Below are 27,891 nucleotides of genomic sequence, written 5' to 3'. Positions count from 1 at the left end.
ACCTGCACCGCTGCTGTGCTGAGAGCCATATGATGGTGACAAGGTGGTGAGCAGTGGTGAACTCTGCGCTGACTAACTGCATCTAGTAAATATAGCAGCTAAAATAAAATAATACCCTGGCCTTGCATAGGTATGAAAAAAAAAAAAGACATCATCTAACATGTTATATTTATTGTTGCACTTATTTGGGGATTTGTTCACAGATGCTCTCCATCTAATCTCAGTGATAGAGGTTTATTTTATTTTATCTTTTTTTGAAAAAATGCCAGCCTAACAGCCTATTGTTTCCAGCTCAATGTCACATATTTCTAAGGGGATGGAGAAGAAAATAGATCTGGTGACATAATTTCTCCAGCAACACAGACCGCCAGCTTTCAGTTTGTGGCCTTATCGGAGTCTCTAGATACAGAAAGTGGGTTGGAGACCCCAAAAGGTAGTTCTACGTATTAACTTTGCTGCATACAAGTGATGGCCTCATTTTCAGATTTTTGTTTGTAAAAACTGTTGAAAGCCATGAAGCGTTGTCTTTCCCTTTCTCAGTTATGCACACATTTTTTTTGTTGACGCATCGCATAAAATCCCAAGACACTTTGAGGTTTGTGGTTAAAAAAAAAGAAGAAAAAAAAAGCGCCCAGAGGCTATAAATACTTATGCAAGGTGACGTAAAAGATGGTACCATTTTTATTTCTTTTTAGTGCCTTTTTAAAAACAAAGTCTTTTGAGCTCCTGAGTGGTTGTCGGGGTCTCTCAAAATGCACTTCACATCTTCGTCGTTTTCAATAATGACCATTTGTTCTCGCTGCAGAAACGCATCAAACCCTTTTGTTTGCCTGTGTGGTTGGATGCGTGTGGGTGTGGAGTTGTGAACTCGTACCCCCTTCTCCCAGGGCCAGCTTGTTTTCACTACAGCAGCATTGCACAACATCACGATCAATGATGTGGGACCTGTCTAATGCCTCCTCGTTAATCACCTACTAATTATAGCTCTCTCGCTGCCTCCGTCCTCCTGCCTTTCCCTTGTTTTCTCTTTCCATTACATTTGTTGCTTTATTTATCAGGACATGCCTGGTCGACAGTGGGGCGGCATTGGCGGAGGAGGCCAACGAGTCAGCACTTTGACTCTGTCGGCAGAGTTGCTGCAGTGTTAGGAGAGATGAAAGTCTCTCTTTATGTGGTTGCGCGTAAGGGAAAGCAGGGTTTGTTGTTCAGACTTAAAAAAAACAACAAAAAACGACTTCTAAAGATCTCCGCTGTGCTTCTGACCTCTGAGACAGTGAAAAACCTCATCATGTTTTGGGTTAACAGAAAGGTTGAGTACAATCTCTCTGTTATCCTTGATTTGTGTGGCCAGCTGGAGCTCTGCACCACCTGCCTCCACTTTCAACCACCTCCAGCAGTTTGAGCGTGGTGGTAGGAAAACGATTGCAGGGAAATCTCCCAGAAACTGCTTTGCAGTGTGTCAGAAACAGAGAAATTGGAATTTGTTGTTCGTTTCCCCCCACAGTGCCAGCTATAGAAATTGCTAGTCTGCTCATGGTCTCATATTGATGTGTTGTTGACTCTGGGCTACAGAACACAGCCTTATTTACATTATATGACAAAAAAAACAAAAAAAAAAACAAGAGAGGACTCTCCGAATGGAAGAGTCCTTTACCCGATACATTGTTAGATTTTTAATACGTTTTCTAACTTCACTCTCATAAAATCACCAAAGTACGGTGTTTATTGTGGAGTTCAAATCAAGACACTTCCAGTGTTTAACAAAATTAAGATTAAAATAAAAAAATATCAAACTATCTTTAAGTGTATATTTTCCCTTTCTCTGCACCAGATATGGTATGCTAGCTTTGCTAACATATGTTAGCCTCGACAAATCTGATTTCTCAAAACTGCCACCTAGGAATATAGATTGCCATTTATTTGAACAAATTTTAACGTTTCCATATGTAAAGACAATGTTTCTGCTAGCACAACAAAAAAAATGTTTTCTGCCAAAAACCCACCAATTTTCATGTCTTTAAAAGGAGCAGATGGGTTTTTGCAGATTGTAGCTAGAATGTGGTTCCTTACTCCAGCACAGGACGGTTGCACATACATGGCAGGAACAAGTGGACTTGGTTAGCCAACATGATTGCATTGATTGTGCAACAATAAAACACAAACGGTACAGCCTTATTTGCATTATACAGATCCAGCTTGCAGTATTAGAGCATGATACAAGGGATATTGGGTGTCTGAGATTGGATTATAAAAATTTGTTCATGTTCCAACAAAAATACATGAGGAATTCATGTGCTTTAATTAACTTGTGCTTTTTGCGAATCCCTCAAAACTTTTGGGGTTCAATATTTCACCACTTACTGAAATGTATCTCCATTTTTGTAACACGTTGAATTTGCTTTTTGTTTTTGTTAGCAGTTACTTATTTTACATGCTGCATGCACAGAACATCTTGTCCAATTCTAGGCCATTTTTGTTGCAGCCCTTCAACTAGGAACTTGATAAGACCTTTGAAAAACCAGAACATATTACTTCCCTGTTCACGCCCTTAATTTGGCAGAGCCCTTATGCCTTATTTCTGCATTTTCATCTCCATGCAGCAGTAAATATAAGTAACCACTTTGATCATGGTCTGTCTGTCTCTTTAATCTGCTTTAAAAATGTAACTGGACGAACTGAAGTAAAATGTTAGAACAGCTACTTTGCCTTGGAAAAAAAAACCTTTTAGCATAAATGATCTCACAAGCCAATTCTAATAATGTAACCCATTAAATGTTGTAGATATTTAACTGTTGGTTTCTGTCAGGTTTTGTGGAATATATACAAGTGTAGCAATTTGGTAAAATTAGTGGAAAATGTATTGAGGTGTTTTAGGCCATTGTAAATGTGCAATCTCAGAGAACATGATCCTTTTATTTCCAAGAATCCATCAGGGGCAACGTGAACAAAAAAAAAAAAAAAAACCTGGCTCATGTTAGCATAATCAACAGATTGATTGTTCTACTGTCCATAACAACAAAACAAACAAAAAAAATATTTTCTCTGATTATTTCTGTCTTTTTTCTTTTTTTTTTCTTTCTCCAACTTGCAACACCCACAAAACCTCTTCTGTAGTTAAAAATCCACCGGGATCTGTCAACCCCAGACAAAACTAATCGTACTTAATCGCAGTGCCAGCTTGAAGGTCTCTGTCCGTTGTGATGTCATCACAGGGGTAGCAGTGGTGGCGTGGGAGAGTAGCGAGATCTTCGGTCTCACTTCTCCCTCTCTGCAGCATTGCCTCCAATCCGTCTCATCAATCACGCCTTACGCTCGATTTCGTCAACTCAGGGATTGGCTTTAGAGAATGCTTTGGGCTTGAGATGTAGTCTTCGGGGTCCTGGTGTATTGTCGTGTGTACGTCTGCATGTGTGTGTGTGGAGGGAAAGCTGGGCTTTGGGGCTGTGGAATAAGAAAGTGAAATGGAGATGGGGATAGAGATGAGGGTGGCCAGAGGGCCAAAGGGGAGATGAGGTTTTAGGATCATGGCTCTTAGTGTTGGTCTGTCTGGCTGTGCGTCTGCGGCTGAATAGTTTCTTACAAAGCTAAGAAAGCTTATCTGCTTACAGTACTACCTCTAGTATCTTACCTGGATCTGTCCTTTTGGCTTAATGTAGCACAGTCATCTTAATCAAAACTTTTCTTTTTTTTTTTTGAACAAAAGATTTTCATGTTCAACAAAAGAAGAAAATGTTTCAAATAAAACTACTCGGCAATATGTGAAGGACATTAAGCCATAAATATTCGCTACTTATTACATTTTCTTTGTTGAGCATATAAAAAAAAAATCCTTTTGTGATTTTTGGTGGTTTGTCAACGGAATCGTATTATTTCCACAAATCAAATCCATGAAGGATGTTTTCGGATATACCGTGTCTATATTGAGACAAACTGCAGCCATTCTTCAATGAGGAGACTCAAACCCGTCCCAATTCTTCACAAGAACACCCACGTTAAACTGAGGTGATACTACATCTGCTTCACCCTTAAATAATTGAAAACTGATCTAAAGTATTAAAGCGGAGCACCGTAGGTAGAAAATGTTGAATAACGGGACTAGCCAACCAAGCCTGTGATACGCTAGCTTCATTCTTACCAGATGTAAAAAAACCAAAGGCCTCCACTTGTTTTCATTGGAGCACGACTTAATCTGCTCAAAGTAAAGACTAACCAGCCGCTATATAGTAGGTACACTGTGTTTTTGGTTTTCAGCCTGTAGGATGGGTGTGCTTGAAAATCTTTGAAAATCAGCAGTCTCTGCTCAGACAAGACTATGTGGCGCAAACAGAAAAAGCCATGTTGGAAGTCGCTTCAGTCTCTTTTCTTTCATATTCCGGTGCTGTTTGAAATTCAGAAGGTGTGGTCTTAATGCGCTGCTGTGATTCCGTACTCACCATGTGGCATTGCCATCTTAAATTCAATACGAACTTTCGAAAGAATCGTAACAAAGAAGAAGGAAAAAAAAAAAAAGAGGGATTTTGAGTGGTGACCTTAAAACTGAATTTATTAGTTTAGTGATGGACCAGATCATACTTGCTGTGAAAGAGGTCACAGTTTGAACAGACACATTGTCCATCTCTGAAGGGGTTTCCCCTCCTCCCCCCCCCACCACACCACATCCCAACAGTTATTACTGGTCGGCTCCAGATTTTAGTTACATGATCCACAAAATGACAGTTTTGATTCATTCTCGCTTCCCTCGCTGGTTTTGTTTCATCTCAGCAGGAGCTCTCTGTGCACGTCCCCTCTGAGCTCCACGTGTCAGACAAAGTTAGTGGATAGACGATGCCTCTGGAAAGTATAGAGCCAGGTATTTATTTCTCGCTGCGTTACATGGGAGATGACGGCGGCAGTAAAGTAAGATATGGTTATTGACGGACAAGAGCATAATCGCAAATGAATACTCCTTGTCAGCATTGGAGGAGATGTTTTTTTTGTTTTTTTGTTTTTTTGTAAACATTTTCTTTTTTTTCCCAAATAGAAAGAAATTAAAAAAAAATTGCATTCCTGCTAAAACACTTGAGTTATGGCACGTGAATCTTGCAAACTGAACCATAAAAGGATATCAAAGTCTTGAATTTCAGATTTAAAGATACTACCCACTGGTTTATCTTTTTATCTCCAACAGGTGTACACTGAAACTAAAAGCCCTGCTGGACAATGAATTATGGATTTTTACTGAAGGATTACACAAAGACATGTTTGTCTTTTTTTTTTTTTTTTTTTTTAAAATGACAATTCTGCTTTTGGTTTTTAAGGTTCATGACAACACAATAATCAGCTGTTATTAAGTCTGTAAACATAATATCAGACAAGTTTGTTTTGATTTGTAATAGATCTGAAAGCTTTCCTGTTGCAAGGGGTTCAGCCTTAGATGTTGGAGCCGGAGTTTTACTCAAGTGACCCCCGAGCAGTGAAACAAACCATGATAATGACGGTCATTATCTCCAGGTCATTAACCGGCGTGAATCTGTTCATATTTCTCAACTTTTACGGTTGGTTTGCGTGCGTATGCGCCACGCGCGAAATGAGAAAATGCTACATTGTGCTTTTTATCACCAGCAGTAGTTGTAGGAATTGTCGGTGTAAGCAGTCTTGATTTGTAGCCCACCTGAACCGCTTCGCTCTGGCGCTGGCTGGAAGAGCGGCGGTGGTTTATGCTCTTTATTAGTCTGTGTGGCTGGTGATCATTTTTTGAGCGCAACGTGCAAATTTGTTTGCAGTGATCTCTTGCACAATGAAAATCATTCACACCCTTTTGCGTTTTTCTCTTTGCATTTTCACACTACAGACTTATTCTAAAATAGTGAAAGTATATATGTATTTTTTATCTTGAAGTAATGTTGCAACAGATTAGGAAAACGAGCATAAAACCTATAACTTTTGTAATTTTTTTTTTTTTTTTTTTTTTTACCCAAGTCCTATCTTTGACATCTAAATTATGTAGGTACACATTAAAGCTATTCTTTCCAATTGCTTCCATGCAACATGGAACTTGTTGTTTTGTCACAGCAAATTCCTGACCCAAAAATTGACCCTGTGGACGCATTTCCCAAAGGAGAAAGGCAAACGTAGAAGAAGAAAAAAAACAGCAAATATGTAAATTCAAGAATAACTTAATGTCTTTTAAGATGGGACTATTAAGAATCTGTCTAGATGCAAGAATCTGTTGGACTTTTTAATGACTTTCTAAAACCTTATAGAAACCCTGTGGAGTCGATACAAGGCTGCAGCTGAAAGCACAAAAGCTTCAAGCCTATATGTTTCTAGTTTCTCTAAATTGGTTGTTGATGTTAATGTAAGAGTCATTTTCTCCCCTAAAAAAATAAAAAAATAAAAAAAATTGCAATTTTCTGCTTCAACCAGCTGGTGTCCTCGTACCTCCACTGCAAACCTGGCTCTTTGGAGACGCAACAGCTTAAACTCCATTTTGGCAGAGGCATCCTCCAACCATTTTTTTTTTTCTTCAGTGTTTTTATTTATTTATTTTGCCTTCCTCCCTGTTTTCTCCTCATGGTGCCCCTATTATTGTAGGCTTTAGCTCCATTGCTTTGCTTTAATTGTTTCCTGAAGTTTACTAGTTTGCTTTTGAAGAGACACGGTTTACCCTTGCAGCAGAGGCACTTTTATTCATTAAAAAAACAAAACGAATAACAACAAAAAAAGAAAAAAAAAAAGAAAGAAACACAACCCTGTGATTGGACAGACTTAGACATATGTTGTGAGTGTAAAACACAATTTGCTGTTTTGAGCCGGAACGTAGACGCAGTGGGGGGGAGTTGGAACGAGGTGAATCACGTGTGCGGAGACAGGAAGGACTCTTTGCGTTTTCCCCCGGGGCCCCTCTCCAGATCAGATCGTAAGCAAAATTTCCGACTACGTAGCTGCGATTTCCGATCGGAAACCTCCTCCTTTCCCCCCTCCTCTTCTGCTGCCGCAGTGTTTACAGGCCGCACGATAACCAATTAAGCAAACTCTCTCCGTTGTGACCCCAAAACCAGAATTAAAACAATTAATTACTGTTAACCCATACTGGGGGTATACAGTAATTATCAGCATAACAACCGCAGAGATAATTCATGCGCGCACACACACAAATGTAGACGCATACTTCATTTTCTCCTCCTCTTCACCTTTCTTTGACTTCTTTCTAAATTTAGAGGGAAAAAGAGGCAGATACCACAGTGAAACTCCCAGGGAGAGAGACGCGCAAGGCTACGGGTCGGTAATTAGGTTGAGCCACTTCTTGCCATTGTTAACATCCTGCTTTAATATGAGGAAGACCCCTGCCTGACCCCCTTAGGCATCTTCATTTTTACATTATGTCTCCCTTTCCCACAAGTATAATTTATTTTTTTTTTCTTCCTCATGCGCCACTTTTAGATCCCCGTTTCACTCGGTTTGTATATCGTCTCCTTCGGATCTGCCTCTGTGTGCTCTTTCCATTTCCTTTCTTTTACTTCTCTCCTTGGCCTTTTCACATGAACCTAATTTCTATATTTTTTTTTTTTCTATTTCGAGCTCTTTCCATCTGTGTGTGTATTCCCCCACCGCCCCCACTCTCCCCGAGTTACTGTGCTAGTTGATATATTTTAGGCTGAACCTTTTTTTTTCTTTCTTTCTTTCTTTGCATACGTCAAGGTCACTAGCTTAATTAAGAATGGCAAGAGGGAGTCAGGAGTTCACCTCCGCTTTCTTCCCTCATTCATACTTCCCATCACTTGCTTTTGCACTCTGCCTTTGCAGGATGTGACCCCGAGATAGGACAGTAGAGCAAACAAGCAGCATCATGCATGCCAATCAACACGAGCCCTTTTTTTTTTTTTTTGTCGGCTGAGAATCAAAATTCAGGTCAATACTACTTAAAGAGCAACAGAGGAAATGAACGAGTCATGTCTCTCTCTCTCTCCTTTTTTTTCTTACTTTGCAATGATAATGACATTATCAACATGAATAATGCAATGTCTGCCATGACCTTTTTTTTCTTTTTTTTTTTTTTTCTTTCCTTAAATGCGAACCAAGGGATTTTTACATCATTACAGAAGCGTAATGTACTGTTCCGGAGTTCACGCTGTCGCAAGAACATCACAATTTGAGATCTTTTTTTATTTTTTATTTTTTCCATCTACTTTAAAGGAAATTCAGTGCTGCGCTTGTCACAGGAAGGGGTTTTGAATTCTGATTTTTGACAGCGGTACCATTCTGTCTTTGCCTCTAGTAGCAGTCATAGCATTAAGGTTTAATACTTTTCCTTTTTATTTTCCCGTTTCACACCTACATTGACCCAGAACTTTAATTGCCATTGTCTTGGGAGATTGTAAAGAGGGTCAGGAAGCCCCTTGTGCAACATCCTTCCTTATTTTAATGCTACTTTGGGGAAAAACATGAGGGTAATAAAACATTGCGCACAATCAAACTCTTCTTTACCTGTACCCCGTACCGCACGGTGGTCCAAATCCCAGAACAGTGTGCGTCCCCATTTTCTTTTTTCTTTAACATCTGTAAAGTTTGTTTTTAGCCTCTATATTTATTTTAACATGTCCCTTTGCATCTAAAGTAACATTATTTCTTTAATTTTTATTCTTTGAGGTCTCACATTTCACTGATTTTGAGTCGTTTCCTGCCGGTTTTCCCTTCCCAAACTTTCATATGTCAAGTTTGGAATCTGAGGTGAAAATATCACACTAATTCTCTTTCACCCTGCTTCTGCTTGTCCAAGGGCTTGGTGCCATTTATTGAAGTTGATGATTGAATTAAAAAAAAACAACAGCAGAAGCCATTTGTGGGAATGAACTAGCCGCAACATTTGATGAGATATTGATGAAAGCAACGTGCTAATTAGGGCTGAAACGATTCCTCGAATGATTCGAGTACCTCGATTACTAAAATTCCTCGAGGAAAATTTACTTGCCTCGAAGCTTCGTTAATTTATGTTTTATTAGTTAGCGCACCGTGTTCCGGCCGGGACTTCATTTGCGTTGCGCGGAGCTCTCACTTCCGCCTCTGAGTTGTTGACAAAAGCTAAGTCTCAGCGGCATAAAGTCCAATCTTCAAGATTGGCCCGTGGGGATTTTATTGATTGATGATAATGCCCGACTTTTTTTATCGTTTTTGGGGAACCAATAAGCATCCTTAAAATGACTGGGGGAATGCCTGGAGTACGGCAGCATTTCTCCTCCGGGGCTGCTGGTTGAAAGCGAACGGCGGGAAGAGCGCTGAGGTGAGCGGATAGACTGAACAGGGCGGGCGGCTGAGTAGCTGATGCTTACCGTGTAAATGTAGCTTTACCGACGAACCGCACAATAAATTTCATATCCCGGTCTGAAGAAACGGGTGGCGGAGCGCATCGTACATGGCTGGTAGATGAGTTTCTGAGTGTGACCAGTGAAGGTGTCGTAAATATCCCGTATTGCTTCCCCCCGTGTTCGTCCCCCGGTCTAACGGTTCGTCAGTCCGCTGGTCTATTTCCTCCCCATCTTACGTTCGTTCATTCGCCCTCTCCTCCCACTCCAGGCGGCATTTCCCGTATTTTCAAACCCAAAGCGTGACAGGTTAGGTGGCAAGGTGAGTTTAATTAATCTATTAAACTCACTGAAGATGAATACATAAACTAAAAGCTGGATTGTAGACATTTTTTATAAGCATATTTGTGAGCCTGCCTCTTTGTTATTAAATTCAATATAATTTCAGATTTTTCTATAACTTTTCTTCTGGTTAACTTAGAAAGTGAGCTATTATTGTTACAGGTTAGTTTTCTAAACTACAAAAAAGCAACTGTTAGGGATGCTCAAATATGAAAAATTGGACTGATATTGATATCTGATAGTAACACCGGTATTATGCCAGATTTACCAATATTTCATTTTAGAATTTTTTTTATCCGATTACTCGATTAATCGTAAGAATAATCGATAGATTACTCGATTACTAAAATATTCGTTTACAACAGCCCTAGTGCTAATAGGGGGAGTACTTGTGGGCTTACAGATGCAGATAATGACAGTAGGATGAATTTCGGCTCTAATTAGAGATGCACTAATCACAATTTGCAAAAATCTCCATGTTGTTTGTAAAACACTGACCCACTGATGCAGATTTTTGCTCATTTCCCATCAAGGGGGTTTGTGGAGCGTATGACGCCTGTGTGAGAGGAGACATTATGAAATAGGGGTTCACTAGTGATACCAAGACAAAACCATCACAGATTTGACATCTTTACGTCTCTGTGTATCATTTTGTGGCGTGTTCTCTTTGCACGCTCTTCCAAATTCCCAGTTGCAAGAAACAAACCAACCAACCAACCAACCAACCACAAAAACAAGAACGCTACCTGAAGTCAAGATTACAACTAGGAAAGCAGGAGCTCACCAAGCACCATTGCGATTTCTATCCAAATGTGGCTTCACAGACATAGAAAGCTGAAAATTGCTGGGATAAACTATTAATACTTAATGTTTTTGCGCCTCATTAAACCAGCGACACACATATGACTATAAATTGTGTTTCACTTGATAAAATTGACAGAAATATATTCCCTTGTATTGCTAAGTAGACAGGGAACTATAGAATGGAGATTTTTTATCTTTTAACTCTGACGTGATCAAAAGTCCATGACAGACGTTAAGGTTCGAAACGATAGAAAAAAACCCAACTTGGCCATGATTTAAGCCTTCTCGTAGTCTTTTTTTTTTTTTTAAGACTTGCGCTCTCTCGCCAGTTTTTGCAACCTAATTGAACCTCAGACATTCCTCAACATTTGGTTGAAATGAATCTTTATTAAACGGCTTTTTATAACACTCTGTCTTCTCTGACTTCATTTTCAACACCGCTCTGAAAATGAACATTGTATGTATTTGGTGGACACGGGTATTTGGGGGTGGCTGGGGACTACAGCTACCCCACCACTTGTGACTAACCATTTTAATAGTTCGAACAACAAATATTTTTCAATATGCATTAATACTCAGCGCTAGCTGCTTCAGCACTACTGCAAAAGCTAATATCTACAGTCTTATCGGATTGGAGTTGAAATCAATGAATGTCAAGGAAAATGAATGGTGCCCCTCGATTGGCTGTGTGTCAAGTAGCATTTAAATGCTTAAGCTCCCCAAGCTGCTTTTTCATCTGGAAAAAAAAAAAGGATCTGCGACCAGGCGGATTTTCTGCAACTGATTTTTTTTTTTTTGTAGAAAAATCCATGAATAGTTACCAAAAAAGGCAGGGGATCGCTTTACTTCCCACAGTAACAACTTCTGCACTAGAGTGCTGGTGGCGTTTTTATGTTGTGCACAAATCAGAGAAGGATTAGGTTTTTGAGTTTCCAGCTGAGCAATCACTGGTCGGTGCTGGTCCAACTGAAAATCAGCCACTTCCTGTCCCCAGTAGAGAGATCAACTACTGCCGATCAAACTTGGCTTTCTCACTCTGAATGTATGGCAGATTTTTTTTTTTTAAATTCCAGCAGCATCTGCAGCGTTTTGACCCACTCCGCTTGTCCGAGAGCTTGGTGCCGTTTATTGAAGTTGGCGCTTGAAAAAAGAACAGAGGCAGCCATTTGTGCGAACAAATTTGACGCCGCATTTGATGGGATGTGGTTCTGCTTTGATGAGGATGTCTGTCAGTGCGGTTTCAAACCGAACCCAATCCCAGCTGACGGTAATACAAGTCCGATTTACACATCTATTGATGCAAACAATGCGCTGGGGAGGGATGGGGGGGAGTCATTGTGTGTTTACAGATGCAGATAATGGGAATAAACAGGAATTCGATAGCAATATTTGCATGAATGTAGTTCAGTGTGTGTGTGTGTGTGTTTGGAGCACTTATCGTGTGTTTCTCTGTTTAGGAGATGTACTCCAAAGGTCTGATCCTGGTCAGTGCCATCAGACAGGTGAAAGGACTGGGCGAAAATAAGTTTGAGGTCATCACGGGCCTCCGGACTTTTACATTCCGGGCCGAGAAAGAAGGTACATCAAGATCCTGTTTTTTTTCTTTTTTTCTTTCCCTTCATTTTTCAGCTCCCCAACGTGTTCTTGCTGCTCGTCAGTCTGCCTCTGTCACTCTGACCGTCTGATTCGCTGTCTGCCTTTGTTTTTTCTCACTCTCTCCTTTTTTACAGTCTCCTCACTCTCCCCCAGAGTCGCCTCCCTTTCTAAATGCCTCTGTGGTAATCTTCTGTCTTTCACCTATTTTTCCTGTCTTTCTATAAATGCACTTCTCTCTCTCTCTCCCTTGCTCTCTTCTGCTTACTTTTCCTCCCACAGCTAATTTCACCAGAGATTTTCCATGACTCTGAATCTTTCTTCGCAAAGTGTCACTATGCGAAGAAAGAGGTGTTTGTTTGGGCAAGATTTTCTGCCTTTCAAAGTCCATATGAAAAGATCAATAACATTTTTTTTTGTGTGTGTCTGCGTTAAAGAAAAAGCTAAGGAGGAGTTTTTGTCTACATCCTTCCCCTACTCTAAATCCTTCCTGTTCAATGATAGAAACTGAACACTCAAAAATATAGATTAGAGCAACTTTTAAAATTCCTCACTGATACCTATGATTGATGCTTTTAGATTAGCACAACTTGGTTTGGCTATGTATGGTGCATTAAGTGATGATAAAAAAACAAAAAAAAATAATATATGTATAACAATTTTAACGTTGTGTGTTTTTTGTTTCCTTTACTTAACCTGTAGGTTATAGTGCTACTTTATGTTCAGAATATGTGATAAAACTGAGGGAAATAATTGGCTTTTTAATGATCAAATTTTTGTTCAATCAGTCAAAACTGGAGTCTGATCTAGTTTCTCGTCTCTTCGGTGGAGGCTTTGTGTCGAGGCCTGAATAAAACAAAGGGAAGAGATCTGGTCCTTGCCTTCTCCCATCAACCCCCTGCCTGTTTGATGGCAGTCAGTTAAGCAGCTCAGGTCAAACAGCTTGTTCGCTAATCGTCCGTCTGTGTCTCGGGTCAGATATCGTCCGCCCTTTGATTCCCCTGAACGAGTAAGATTGGTGGAATTGAGGTTTGCATAATAATGGCTCCGAGAATCCTCGACTCATTGTGTGGCACACGGTGAGAAGAGAATGAACGAAAACTAAAGCGCACACATTAATTCCGTTAAAAACTTTCTCGTTTATTCATTGCAGCTCATTGGTTATTGCACCTTTGTGCTCTGATTCAGTTCTAACAGCATTTACTCCTCAAACAGCAGGCATCTTTTTGTAAAGACTGGAGTTAAAAAGGTTACCAATTATTTGCTTCAGATTCAGTCACAATGTTGACATGTTGAATGAAAAGAGTGCCCTCACACTCAATGGAGGAAGTCACTGTTCAATGCCTTTAGGAAGGACCTTTCCTTTTTTACAGCTAGCTGGACATTGTGGAAAGCGACCTGCATCCTACAATGCATGTCACTGCGGCTCTTTTAATTGTAAATGGGTTACAATTAAACCCATTATTGTTAAAGTTGTGCCTTGAACTTCACTCTTTTGATGAAACAGACATTGAGCATAATGTGGACATGAAAGGACGACATTGCTGCTGCCACACAATTCTTGCCTAGGAAACCATGTTTTTTTTTTATTTTATTTTTTAGAAAGCTAAAATAAAATAAAATTTCTTATACATATATGCCTTATAGGCAGGGGAGCTTGAGTGTTCTGCCCAGTAGAGTATTTGTTTCCAGGACTTTGCTCGTCTGGAAGGGAATTTAATTTCTACCTTTAACTTTCTACACACACAGTTCTGCTATTTCTGACCAAATCACTATAATATTTCTCAACCAGTCTAGTTCAAGTTACTTTTTTTTCCCCACGTGTCCTTTGGTAGCATTTTAGGAAGAGAAGCTAGTTGAATACATGTGGTAGGGAAGTTTTGCTCTGCCAAAAAGGATATCTCAAGATGGAATCCTAATTGTGTGATTACTTTATTAAATCAAAACCATATTCACTATTATTGGTCGGCATGCCATATTGTCTTAATAGTAACCGTTCAACCATTTGAATTACTTATATTTTAGTGCGTGTGCTTGTGTTGACAAGTGAGTTGTGTTGAGTGAGTTTGTCACCTGGAGGTGCACAGTTACAGTGGTGAGAATGGTAGAAAACCTGCAACACGCAGCACCCAGGAGCAGCAAAGAACAGGTGGACTCTGCTCTGGAAGACTGCAGAAGCCCCAGGCAGACAGACACAACACAACAGTGCAGCCATATGCCTCTCAGAGGTAGATGGACAATGCAGCACAGGAGCAGCAGCCCCAGGCCAAAGAGGGGGTATAGGGTGAAACGTAGTGCACAGAGCCCCCTCAATCCAGCCTCACAGTCATCTGCCACTGTGCAGGCCAAGTCCGTGACTCTGTGGCTTAGGGCCTGTTCCAAACCCCTGCAGTAAGACCAAGCAAAAAGTAGGGGTGACATCCACCCAGAGCACCGGACAAGCACAAGCCCACAGCTTTAGCAAGAACTCGGAAGGACCAAGGCTTGGAAGATACCCAACTATCCCATATGATGAGCTTTCCCCATTAAAGGTCAAGAGGGAGGCATGTCCACCAGATTTCAGCATAGTCTCTGTTGAGGAACCAAAGGCCACCCTGCAGGAGCTCAGCATTCTGGGACGTGGCCTGAGCGTGCACACAAAAATCACATCAGAAAACACACAAGAACTGAGGAGAGGCCAAAGAGGAGGACGTCCAGGGAATGGGTGCCAAGGCACTGGTATGAATCCACCTGGTGGGCAGTACCCAAATTAGCCAACTCCTGTCCCACCCATGCCCTTACCAACATCCCTGACCAAGGCCAGGGAAGAGTAGCCCAGGACCCAGAGACCTGTCAAAGTCAAACCACTCAGGACCCCAGAGGCCCCATCTGGTGCACCCAACCTCCAAACCCTCGCTGTCTGTCCAAGCATGACCCAAATCTCTTAATCCCCCTACTGTCCCCAGACTCTATTCTGCCCCACCTATGCTTCCAATCTACCCAGCTCCAGCCACCACAGCCTTTGGCTCACCCACCAGGCCAGGGGCAGTGGAGAGACACCCTCCAATCACCCCACAGGAAGCCAGAGCGGGCTACAGCCCATCAGCCAGGAGTACCAGCAGGCCAGACAACAGGGCGCAGCGGTTGTTTAATAAATGTTGCTAACGTAAGGAATATGTGCACTAAATATTTTCGTAAAATCTTGCATCTACTTGTCCAATATAAAAAGCAGCACATTCAGCAAGCCACGCACAGGCAGTCTTCCCTGCTGCCGCTGTCATTTCACTGTCATTATATCAACGAAAATCAGCTTGTTTTTGTCTGTTCATGAGTCGTGGGTCCTTGGGGGGGATCATTTATCACAAAGTCAGTTCACTGCTCGTTGCCACGCGTCACACTGACGCATCTTGACTTGAGCTGAGAACGAGCGAGAACTTGTCTGATTTGGAGTCCTCTGACCCGTCTGGAACAGCGTGAGGCCTCTCCTGCAGAAGTGGCCACCGCCGTCAGATTTAAGGAGGGGAGGCAGGAGGAAAATTGGAGCAGGAGAAGTACAGGAGGAGAAAAGTTGGTCTCATCACCTCATGCAACTTTAAACAGGCCTGTTTGCCTGGTGCTGAAGAGTCATCAATCTTCGGAGAAGCACGTGAGGAAAGGAGGAGACGCCGGGAGATGGAGGGAAAGAGAGAGTAGGTTAGCAGAGTGAAGGTAAGGGGAGCTGATGGAGTCGAGGAAAGGAGGGACGGTGAACAAAGTGATGGAGTGACGGTCAGAGAAGTCCAAGAGGTGGAGAAGCAAAAAAACAAGGGAGCAACGAGAAAGGGAGGGGATTAAACCAGAGAATAACAGGGGGGAGGATAATGCCACATGCAATCTGTGTGAAAAAGAGACAGAGAGAGGTTAAGTCAGCAACGGAGGGGAGAGATGAAAAGAGCAGAGTGAAGATGGAAAGGAGGAGGAGGGAGAAGTGAGTGAATAATTGAAGGCCACCGGAGAGAGTGTGCACACAGCTGTCGGCTGATTCCCCACTTGGTCCGCAGGTGGCCTCTTCCCTCAGGTACTGTCTGCTTGAGAGAGAAAAGGTAGGAAGAAGGAAGGATGGAAGACTGTGATAGAGTGATGGAAAGCAGGCTGGATCTTTGGGGTTGGCGATCTGCAGAGGGGCTTCAGACAAACATGCCACTTGACAGAGGATGAGATTTATTGTGTTGAAAAAAAATATAAAGGCAAGTGATTTGTATTCTCATGTCTTGGCATTTGCTTTCCACAAGTGCTCGTAGAACATGTTGGCTTGGTTCGAGTTGACAGGGGAGCGGGCCGGAGAGATGTAGAGAATGAGTAAATAAAAATAAACACAGTGGGAGCGGGTCAGAGAGAGAACACATCTAGAATTATAAGACCTTTAGTTTGACTTTATTTGCTTTCTGTGAACGTACTTGCAGGTCTTGCACATCATTTAATCTTATTTTTCGTTTTTTTTTTTTTTTTTTTTAAGAAATACAAATTTGAAAAGTGTGGAGTAGATTTGTATTCCCACCTCCCCCTTGACGGATTTCCCTGAATAAAACTCGGGTCAAACAAATTCACAACCAAATTAATAAATACTGTCCGCTTGTGTGTAAATTAATCTCAGTTAATTCATCCATCGGTTTTGTGGTGGATCTCATTGGTTTGTTAGAGAACATAAAGAACAAACGGCATCATTAAAAACTAAGCTATACCATTTGTGACCAATAGGAAAAGCCAATTGCAGTAGCCGCTCTTTAGCCCAAAGAGGGCAGCACTGAGAAGTTTTACTCAAAAATGTCAACATTTGCACCTTAGCAAAAGGTATAGATTAGAGTTAGGGTCAGATCTTTTTTATTATTCTTTTTAAACAATCACATTGAGCCATCTAAACATGCTTCTTGGCATTCAGGGGTAAACGGACTCGGTCTTTGTTTCATCTGACCATAAAATGCCTTTTAATAGTAATAAAAACACAGCAACTGAACCACACCGGCCCGAGCCGTACCGTCAGCGGTGCTTCAGAGTCCGTCCGTTTCTGTGTGTAAAGCTCTGCGTCCTCTTAAAGGTCATCAAACTGTTTTCTGCAAATGCAAGTTATTGAGGTGATCGCAATACAAATGGGCTGTAATGGAAATGCGGTTCGTATAGCCCCATGATGTCGGCCGCATAAGAAACTCGGACATTCGTCAAATAGACACTAATGTGAATGTTTAAATTCGGTATTTGTTGATTTTGGCATGAAAAGATTGAAATGAGAGAAAATAAATGGAACCGGACAAAAAAAACCCCCAAACATATTATTTTGTTTATTTTTCCCTTTTTCTTTTGCCATTCCTGCTGATAGAGACTGTGTGGGTGGCTTTTAAGATCCCTGTTGAGCGCAGAGTGGACCTGGCTCTCATCTCATCCACTTTCTGTGAGGATTATATGCCTCTCTCCTCGTCTCTCTCGGTGTAGAGTGGAACAGTCTTTCAGATAGCTGGCTGCATATTTCCTGTAATAAGTGGCGAATGCTGGATGGAGTGGTGGGCTTTATTTTATTTTTTTTTATATGCGTGCAGAGGTGAAGGCAGAGTTGGAAAAAGAAAACCCCCACAAAAAAAACATATGATTTTGGCAAGCAATATAGAAATTTTAGTTGTTTTGAAGAGAGACATGCTCCATAACATGCAAAAAACAAACAAAAAAAAAACATTCAAGAACGCAAATCGGATAGGCACATGCAGGCGTAAATTTCTCCTAATTCCCCCAACCTTTCTTCCTCGCTCCATCCATCCCTCCCTCCATCTGCAGTCAGGCTGACAGCTCGGCCGAAAGCGAGAGATGAGCAGGAGGAGAAAAGAAGGAGGCCCCTGAATAAATGAACAGGCAAATAAGTGAGTGCAGGGCAGGTAATGGACCTCAGAAAGCAAGGTGGGGGACGAACAGTAAAGAGTGGTGATGTACAGAGCTGTCAATAATTGAGAGGGCTGTTTATTATTGATACGCCAGCTCTTTGTGAATTCATAAGAACCTCACGGGCCGCTGGACCAGAGACGAGCTCAGGTACAGGAAGCAGATGCGCCGTGTGGGTCCTCAGTAGGGCGGGAAGGCCTGCGGAGATGAGAAACTTCTCCGTGGGATGTTTGTGTGACCAAAGTCGAGGGATAGACCGTCTGTTTGACTCAGAATTGACTAAGAAACACCGTCGTTCCTGCAGAGAAGGGCAACGTTGCGACAATGAAACATGCTCCAGTCGTGTTTTAATCAAACCAGAAAAGCAAAGCATTCAACGTCATGTTTGTGGATTAAGAACAAAAACACGTTCCTGCTCATTTAAAGGGCATCTACCGAATAGGGTGTCTGTTCCTCTTTTTGCTACCAAAACAGTCCTTACCACTGGACCTCTAAAGGTTTGCTGTGGAATCTGTAGCCAAGGTCTTGGCACAAGATCTGTCCTGGAGATTGAGAAGTGGAGCCTCCATGCAACTCTTGGAGTGCCTGAAACTATTACGATGAGATTTCTGTATTTGGGGGGGGGGGAATGTCTTGGTCTTAGGTCCTTTTTTGGTTTTTCCAGAAGCCATATGTTGGTTTTTACTCACTCCAAGCTAAAATAACAAGTCAATAATCAGCAATACACTTTTGTCCTATAGTTTTATTTCAAAGTGGATTAAACCCACTTTCTCCTTTAAAATCTCTACGTTCTATATCCCACAGATACAAATTGGAAGAATATATTTTTTTGCACATTTTGGAAATGGCTTGGAACGTGCATAAATTGTTTGCCGCCTTCGAAAAGCTTAAAATTGGACTCAGAAATATGTATTCGTCATATAAATAATCTCAGTTATGTTGCCTGTTGAAGGCAGACGCAGTGCATCTCCTGCGCTTGTAGAAAGGATGCACAGCAAAACTTTATTCAGATTAGGTTTTTTTTATGTAGACAATCAGATGTCAGCGTGCCTCTTCATCCAGTCCGGTACATTTTGTTCCTTAGTGGATTTCTTTCATTCTGCGATACATTGAAGGAGACACAGAGTACCTGTCAGCTCTAGGAACTTCTGTTCTCAAAATAACCTGAAAGGGGAGGGGGGGGGGAGTAAAAAGACAGAATTTTTTTCCATTAAAGAGATCAATAAGCCATAACTGAAAGCATTATATTCTTTATTCCTTTCACAGATGGGCTTCGGTGGTGCGATTTGCACAATTTTCTTGATATTTTCTAGATGACAACCGCTTTGTTAGTTGTGCTGACGTGATTTGCGCATATCAAAGAACAGGCACATAAAGAATGAAACTGGACACCAAAAGCCAGCAGAGCAGTGATTACTTGAGGTAAAAGCATCAATGTTTAAAACACTTGGCGACAAATGCAACCTCCTGTCCCTCCAGCTTTACTTCGGCGTCTTGTGTTTTCCTGATGAGCGACTCTCGTTCGGTCCCATCGCTGGTGTTTTGTTTTTGGATCTTGGCTCCGAAGATGCACGGTCTTTAGAAACCTTCAAATGTCCTTTTTTTTTATGGCGATAAAAAGAATGGTGGAGGGGGGCGCGGGGGAAACCAAGTGGATTCTTTTGACTTTTTTCAAATTTGCAAGACTTTCCCAACTGATTCCGGAGTTTGATACTAGTTTGCAGATTTTATTTGATACTTGTTTTTCTGTCTTTGTGCTGAACACTTGCCTCTGTGGGCTCAGCTCTGGACCTGTGATGTTAGACTGTGTGTGTTTGCAATCCTTTGGTAATTCTTGTGTTTCCACTTTGCTGGCTTTGATAGCTCAGTGTCTCGGGCGGTGGGGGAATGGGCTTTACAGTGTCGGCTTCGTGTCTCCTTTTAAGTCTGTTTGAAAAGTTGCAGAGGAAGATGTCTGACAAGCCCTTTTTGGGTGTACATTGTTTGAATGTAAAACCCTGGCTGGAACATGACGCCTTTGCTCTGTGTTGGTCCATTTAGCTGAGCTGTGATCCAGGGAGGGATTTTCAGTAAGTTTCCGGGTTTCTTTTTTTTTTTTTTTTTTTCAAATTCTGTTTTGTTCAAGGATATGAGAATTTTTGGGACAAAACTTAACATGAACCTTAATGAAATGCCATTGGTTTAATTGTCATGCAGAAGTATTTGCATGCCTATAGTTTCTACTTCTTTGCTTGATCACTCAGACGTTTAAAGGTCATGTCATCTTAACTACAACTCTCTGTTAATTAAGGAGGAAGCAATGTTTTTCAGATCAATCTACATTTTCTGCTAAATTAAGGACTAACTGTAAATAACCAACATTTTTGGACAGCTCTGTTGAGTTTCATCAGCCACACTCAAGACTGATTATCAGGAGGCAAGAACTCACCTAACTAGGACCTGTCTGACAACATGAAGGAGGCTGAAAGACCTCAAAAAAGCAACACACCTTGCCCAAAGAAATGGATGAATATCTGAGAAAAAAAATTCAACATGGAAAGGGTTACATTTTTAAGGTTTTGGGTTTCCAACAAACTACAATGAAACCCAACCCATCTTCCACAGACGAAGGAAACATGAACCTTCCAAGGAGGTGGTGAACCAAAAATTACTCAAAAAGTTAATCAATGACTCATCCAGCAGGTCACAAGGTAACTCAAAGATGCTTTTTGAAGCACTCCAATTATCTTGCGCCAGAGTTTATAACAAAGAGATTTAAAAAACTGTATCCACAGCAAAGGTTTAAGGCAGAAAACAACCTGCTGCCCTAGATGAACACATTTATTGGAACCATGACTTCTGGTCTCGTGTAGAAAATCCTTATGGACGACATCTGGCTATCATTTGTGACCCAAAAACTCAAGTATACTCAGGCATACCTGGGCTTTAAAACAGGACGCTAATCCAAACAGAGGTTTTGGTCTTGTCTAAGCAAATCAAAGGTCACTGCAGTAAACGCTGGGTCAAAAGTCCCTGACACAAGAATTGTACAAAGTAGTGGTAGCAAGCTCATTTCCTCGAATCACACCATGGTTGGCACAACCGGTTTTTAAGTTTAGGGGGATTTACTATTTCGCATAGGGATTGGTTTGCATTGCTTTTTCCTTTATTCATTTTAATTCACCAAGATTCGCTTTGTACTTCATTAAAAGCCTTATCAGGCACGCTCTTTGACGAGACAAGACTCTCAGCTGAATGCGTATTTATATGCGTGTTAAACAATCAGATGATTTTATCTGTGAAATGTGCTCACACCTTTCTGTGACTTTGCTCACTTTGCTTTCCATTTTGAGCCGAGTCTGTGAACTGTTGTTGCTGCATTTCATTAGAAGATCGGCTATATTGGTACGTTTATATAGTTGTGTCAGTCTGAAATTACCCATGCCGCTTCTTGCCCCGAAGCCTCAGAATGTAAGAAGTGGCACTTGGCGTCTATGTCTTTAGTGGAGATATTCGCTACTTTCTTTCAGCATCGTAGGATTTCCTTTTCTGCGAGCCAAGATCATTTTAGCAATTGTGCCTCATCCTGTGTTTCAATAACTTTTCTTTCAGCCTGGAATATTCTGTATCACATTCAGTTGCGCTTGAGCAGTCAAAGAACCAATATAACTTGGTGAAGAAATTGAAAAATGATGAACTAACAGTGTGATGTAAAGACTCTAGATCCTGAACTCTCAATGTCTTTTTTTTTTCTTCTTTCTTCTTATTTTCTTAATTCCTTTCCCCCCTTTTGCATTCGCTCTCACATATGTGTCCTCATCCGCCATCTGCTTCCCTTCTTCCTCCGCTCCCGTCTCTCACTCATGCACGTGTCCACAGGGGAGCGCCAGGAGTGGATGGAAACTCTTCAGACGGCCGTGCGCCCCCCCGCCTGCAGCTCCCAGAAGTGCACCGACAGCCTTCCCCACCTCTCCTCCACAAACAAGCGAGGCTTGCTGGAGCTCCGTGGTTACAAAGGCAGACTGCTGGTGTCCCTGGTGGGGAGTAAAGTCAGGCTCTGCAAAACAGAACAGGTACTTCCAACACCACCGGGAACTCCTCTGTATAGAATGACAGTTTTGTGTTTAAAAGACGGAAGATGATAAGCCTCCTTGAGGCGGCGGCAGGAGAGTTGGAGAGGCTCGTGAATGTGCAACGCAGAAAGTAAATATCTGCGTTATGCGCATGTGTGTTTTAAGATGTTTCGGTCTGCTCTGAAATACTGGGTGCTTGCAGAAAAGGCACATGCTAGCACACAGAAAACACTGGTTTGCAAACCTTGTTGCTCAGCCCCAAAAATTATAACAACCGGAAATGCAAGACCTTAACGTGCAAATCCAAGGTTGAGTTGTAGACGTCATACAGACCCTCTAAGCTTTTCCTGAATTTCTTTTATTAGAAGCACAAACGTCAATGTATTTTACTATGATTTAAGAACCTCAGTGAACATACAGCGTCATGGAGACAGATGAAGTTGTGGTAAAGATCGAAGCAAGTCGATTATCGTGAGTTCAGAACGTCCAAAAGAGCACCGTTCAATCCAACAGCTGAAAGTAGAAAAAGTTTGACACAGCTGCAAACCTACCAAGACGTGACCATGCATCCAAACTGAAAAGCTGGGGAAGGAGTGCATTAAGCAGAGAAGCAGTTGAGAAGTAATGGAGAATGGCAAGAAGAAGAAGTGGTACTGTTGAAAGACGACCATAAGAAATAATGCTGGCATTTTGCTCCAAGCCAAGTAGGAGATATGACAAGAAAGTCCTCTGATCGGATGAAACCTCAGGTGGCGCTTTGGGCTCTGTGTAAAATGCAAGATGTGGTTGAAAACTAACAGTGCAAACCATCCCCAGTGTGAAACATGGTGGCAGTAATCACACTGTGGGACCGCTTTTCATTAGGAGAGTCACCGACCACGGTCAGAGTCCATGTGAAGATGGACAGAGCTAATTAGAAACACTTGTAAGTGTCACTGCAGCAAAATGTGGTTAAGCTCCCCTGAAGTTTTGACCCAGCAGAGCTGGATACAGATGCAAGGTGAACTTTTCAGATTCTCATCTATAAAATTTGTATTTTTTTTTCCTTCACGTAACTACTTTTTCAAGACAGACTGATAAATTCCATCTAACAGTTGAAAAAAAAGCAGCTTTGGTGCACTGGATGCCTTTCGTCATTCTCAGTCTTTTGTGCTGTGACTGGTGGAAAAAAGTTTATTCCTTTTTTTTTTTGTAGAAATTAACACGTTTGTCAAAGTGTGAATTAATAGAAAGATGGCGGAGAAAGTAATAGTTGCCGAACCTCAGAAAGTTCAGTATTTACTACCCATCCGTCTGAAGGTGCGGCCGCTAGCTCGCCGTTATTTTCTAGATGCCGACTGAAAGTCACACTCGTCTCTAACAAACTGCAGTTTCAGCAAAGCTAGTGTGAGGTGGAGGAAGCAGGCATGTGTCAGTGATGTTGCTGGAAAAGTATTAGTATGCAAAGGCTTTCCGACTACAGACTCTACGCCAGTCACACGTTTATGTAAAACGCTGCCGAACAGCAAGACAGCAGGAGGGAAAAGTAGGTAGAAATTTGCAAAAAAGTCAAGTATGGCAAAACTAAGAGAAGCTGGCACTGTTTAAAACAGAAACTTTCTCTCAAACACTGAAATAATACATAATTTTTTTTTCCCCAGATGGGATATAAAGCACCATGAGACACTAGGAAACCTTTTAAAAACTTTAGAAGTGTACATTTGTTCTCACTGATTACAGAATGTCAGACATAAAAGGATCACAAGTTTGCTTTTTATTTTATAGTTCACAACTACAGCAAAACACAGATGGCTTGTTTTGCAGAAACTAGAATGTGTATTTCTTTGAGGGGGGAAAAAAAAACAAAACTATTCAGGAGTTGCAGTGAAGCAACCATACGAAAAAGTCAAACTTGGACTAAGTTTGTGTGGAAACGATTAGGTTTGCTCCCGGTTTTAAATGTCTTTTACGCTTAAAAGAGCCCAAACGGAGGATTGCTATTGAATGACGAGTTATCAGGCAGTTGCCTGACCGCCTGACGGTCACCATAAAGCAGGGGTCCCCAAACTTTTTCCTGCGAGGGCCACATAGCTGTTCCTTTCTGTGGTCGGGGGCCTGTCTTAGTTTTTGCAGTAAAAAAAACAAAAAAATTCTTGTCCACGGGGGGGGGGGGGGGGGGGGGGGGGGGGGGTTGTTCTTCTGTATTTGAAACTGTCGAGCGGGGGGGGGGGGGGGGGGGGGGGGGGGAAGACGACGACACATTCGCGCTTTTGGATAGATTTTTACCCAGAATGCAAATGGAAAAAACCGTGAGTGAAACGGTGACTGACGAGTATATATTCCATTGAAGGAAAGTAAGTTTCACATTTGCTCAAAAGCCCCCTGGTGGTTGAAGAAAAATCCACATATAAACCGGAAAATACAATATATGAAAAAAAAAACACTGAATGCTCTCTGGTATGAGCAGGCGGGCCGGATCCGACATTGTTCAGGGGGCCGGACCAAATGACGTGGCGGGCCGGATCCGGCCCGCGGGCCGTAGTTTGGGGACCCCTGCCATAAAGCACCGAGTGAAGATCACCAGACAGCATGTCTTGCAGATGCTTTAGAGAGCTTTTCTCCTCTCGATGCATCACATATTAATCTTACATGAAATGGGGTAGCTTGTATTGTCATCCCATTATCCTCCATTGCGTTTTGAAACTAAAACAAGTCAGCGTTGAATAATTTAGACAAAGTTTGACCCATCTGGAGTTAAGTCCGTTATTGGTCAATCATGCATGTACGAAGATGTAGAGTTAAAATTATTTACTTTTAATAGAGAAGCATGTTTTTAAGGGTAAATAAGACGGGTATATCTCCCAGCATAACATTTAAAATGCTCCAAAATTATGCATGTTCTATAGTAGACGTTTTTTTTTTTTTTTTTTTTTTTTTTTTATTGACATTGAAGTAAATTCAAAATATTTTTTTCCAAACAAAACAAAAAAAAATTACATTCCCACTGATGACGAGCTTTTTGCATGTTTTCTCAGATATTTTGACGATTTATGGTGACAAACGAAAGTTTTTTGAGTCTGAAAGACCTCCATAAAAGACCCTAACTTTTCACTCATTTTGTCGCTCAAAATTTTTTGTGCTGAACGTCTGACTTGCAAAGTTACTTTTAACAAAATACTCACTGGCAACTCTGTAATATAAACCCTATTGTTCGACGGCACTACAGTTACCCAAAGTCTTTTAGTTAACTTTTTTGTGTTGGTATTGAACTGATGCAGATTAACATACCTATTTTACCGACCTAATCTCTCGATTAGCTATAGATTAAAAAATATGTATGTTTTTCTTCTCGCTCACGGTTTTCTCTCGAGGTATCGTTGTTTGATGTGTCCTATTAGGCCCCCGATAGTCCCTGCTTATGTGCATCATTTCTGCCGACTCCTCTTCCCAGGAGCAAAGTGAGATTGAAAGATACCTCACAGCAGTGATACTGTTGCCTCGCTCAGATTTGTGTGCATATTTGATAATGCCAGTTGCACTCAGCTCATTTCCATCCCTCCTTGGCGCCGAATTCGTTTTGCTCGCTCTTGCAGTTTTGTTGTTTGCCTTTCATTATTTTCTTCATTAGCGTGAACAAACATCTTTGTTAGAATTCTCTTTGGGGTATCCCTCCATGTCAGCACATTTCCACTTCCTTGATCTGAGACGGCGGGGAGAAGCGCGGCGAAGGAGAGGTTCAGGGAGAGAGCAAATTAATTGTATTATTTCAGCTTACGAGCTCAATCCGCCACATAAATGCGGCAACAGCAACACGTTTTGCAGAAGGGCGGGGACGGGGTTGGGGGGGAAGAAGCGGAGCTGCAAAACAGGAAGACAAGACTGCAAGAACACTGTATCAGAAGACGGGGACAAGGGGGAGGAGGGTGAAAAAGATGAAGTGAAGGGGATAGAGAGACCACTTCAGCGCAAAGACTCGCATGAGTGAGAATCGAACGTTGGTGGTTTGTAAGAGAATGAGAGGGTGATGGAGAGAGAGAGAGCTGAGAAAGAGAGGGATACTGTGCCCCGTTCAAGATCAGTGAAGTGGAGTATTTAATCTAACATGATGAACGAGCTATTGGAAACATCATCCGCCCAGCACCTCCCTCACCACCCCTTCCCCATTTTCTCATGGATCGTAAGTCGTGATGGAGCTGCGTTTAAGGTCATTTAGGCACCAAGGTAAAAGAAAGTCAGTTTGGTTAAAAAGAGAGAGAGAGAAAAAAAAGTGCTCCAAGTGCAATCACCTTTTACTCTCAGAAGGATTTCGCGGCAGTGGGCTTTAGTATTAGAAAAATCAATAGAACTTTAGTGTCTTTTCTCATACGTCCCTCATGTCTCCGGTTGTATTCTCGCTCTGCTGTGATACACGAAGTAACAATTGACACGTGTGCAGTCTTTTCGTCTTGTCACTTCGGATTTGAGGTCGCTACCAGTTGCGTTCTAGATTTGCTCGTCAAAACGCATTAAGCATCCAGTTGTAGTCTGTTATGTGGAAATTATTTTAGGTTAAAAGCGCTTTGCCGTTCTTTATTGTGACAACTGGCATAATCCCAAGCCTTTAAAAAAAACCAACAAAACAAAACAAAAAGTTGTTTAGAATTTCTAATGAGAATGAATTTCTCACTTCAAGGCCCTCTTTCTTTTTCTAAGAGAATATTCAGCAAATTAAGAATAATTTTTGCTGCGGGGCCAAGTTCACAAGTGCATCTTTCTTCTTTAACTGATGCGTTGGGGAAACACGAGCCGTAATCACCGAGTTGACACATTAGAATTGAAAGTCTGCGTGCTAAAAATGTTGATGCGTTCAGTAGACACGGAGCAACATTAGCATTTAGTTAAAGCTGTTGTGCTTCTTTTTAAATGGATGTCTTCTACACTGGGTCCTTTATTTGTCAACGGACATATCAGGGCAACAGTCATGCTTTTATTCTCTTATGATATTCGTATTATAAAGGTCCTGGTTGTTTTTATGTCTTTGGCATTTTGTATTTTTGCAGATGTGTTTGTCCCATACAAGAGGAATTGAGAATGTCTAGTCTCTGATATCGAGGTAAATAAGGATGTTGTTCAAAACTGCTACCCCTGCGTAAGCTAGCACTTGTCCTAAGGTTTGCCAATGACGATCTGGATGATCCAGTGGAGGGGTAGGAGAAGGCCGTGCGATCAAAGGAGACTAAAACAGAACATTCTGGTTTAAAGTTCATGTATTTTGAAAGCGATGAAGGAAGAGCATAACCCCAAGAGCACCATGAGGCACAGAGGTGAAAACGCCATATTTAGATGGGCCGTGACTCGGTCTTCCAGCGTGACACTGATCTGAAACGCACAGCCAGAGCAACTAAGTCGTGGTTCCTTAAGAACCAGTCTCTTATAGCCAGTCTGCAGACCTGAACCCATTTGAAAATCGTTGGAGAGAGGTGAAGCTCTGTGTTGCCCCAGTGGAAGATCTGAAGATCTATGTTAAGGAATGAGACGAAATCCATCCTGCAGGATGATCAGTCTGGCCTCTGCAATGGGAAACATGAGTTTTTGTATCAAATGTCAAATTCTGTTTTTCTAATGCATGAAATGCTCATTTCATGCAACAAAATTAAGTTTAGTCATGTAGAAGTCATGCAATGTGATTTTCTGTGTATTTCTTCTTTTGGATTCTGTCAGTTTTTTTTTTTTTTTTTAAGTGGTGAAAAGTTGAAAAATCAACAGTGTATGAAATACTTGCATTTTCCTCACTGTTTAAATATCTACAATATTTAGAGCAAGCTTTGAACAACATTTGAAGAAAGAAATGATACCCACTTATAAAAAAAAACACACATTTCACAATATCAAAACTTTAGGAACCACAATTAAGATTATTGTGCAAAAATGTGTCTTTTGTATTCCTTGTTCATGTATGTGGTTTTATACTTCTGTCA

The 27,891-nt window shown here is 41.4% G+C and overlaps 1 protein-coding gene across 3 annotated transcripts in view; it reads left to right on the top strand.

Moving 5' to 3' along the window:
* Positions 1-27,891, top strand: part of arap2 (ArfGAP with RhoGAP domain, ankyrin repeat and PH domain 2) — a 131,129-nt gene that overhangs the window by 17,512 nt on the left and 85,726 nt on the right. For all 3 annotated transcript variants that reach the window (XM_014996748.2, XM_014996747.2, XM_014996749.2), the window contains exons 9-10: positions 11,885-12,005; positions 21,762-21,955. In XM_014996748.2, coding sequence (XP_014852234.2) covers positions 11,885-12,005; positions 21,762-21,955 — 315 coding nt within the window. The remainder of the gene's footprint in view (positions 1-11,884; positions 12,006-21,761; positions 21,956-27,891) is intronic.

Source organism: Poecilia mexicana, unplaced genomic scaffold (genome assembly GCF_051168715.1).
Source record: "Poecilia mexicana isolate PSO_F unplaced genomic scaffold, ASM5116871v1 scaffold_18, whole genome shotgun sequence".
Taxonomy (NCBI): domain Eukaryota; kingdom Metazoa; phylum Chordata; class Actinopteri; order Cyprinodontiformes; family Poeciliidae; genus Poecilia; species Poecilia mexicana.
The sequence above is the reverse complement of the archived record's forward strand: the minus strand, read 5'-3'. Positions and strand labels throughout refer to the sequence as shown.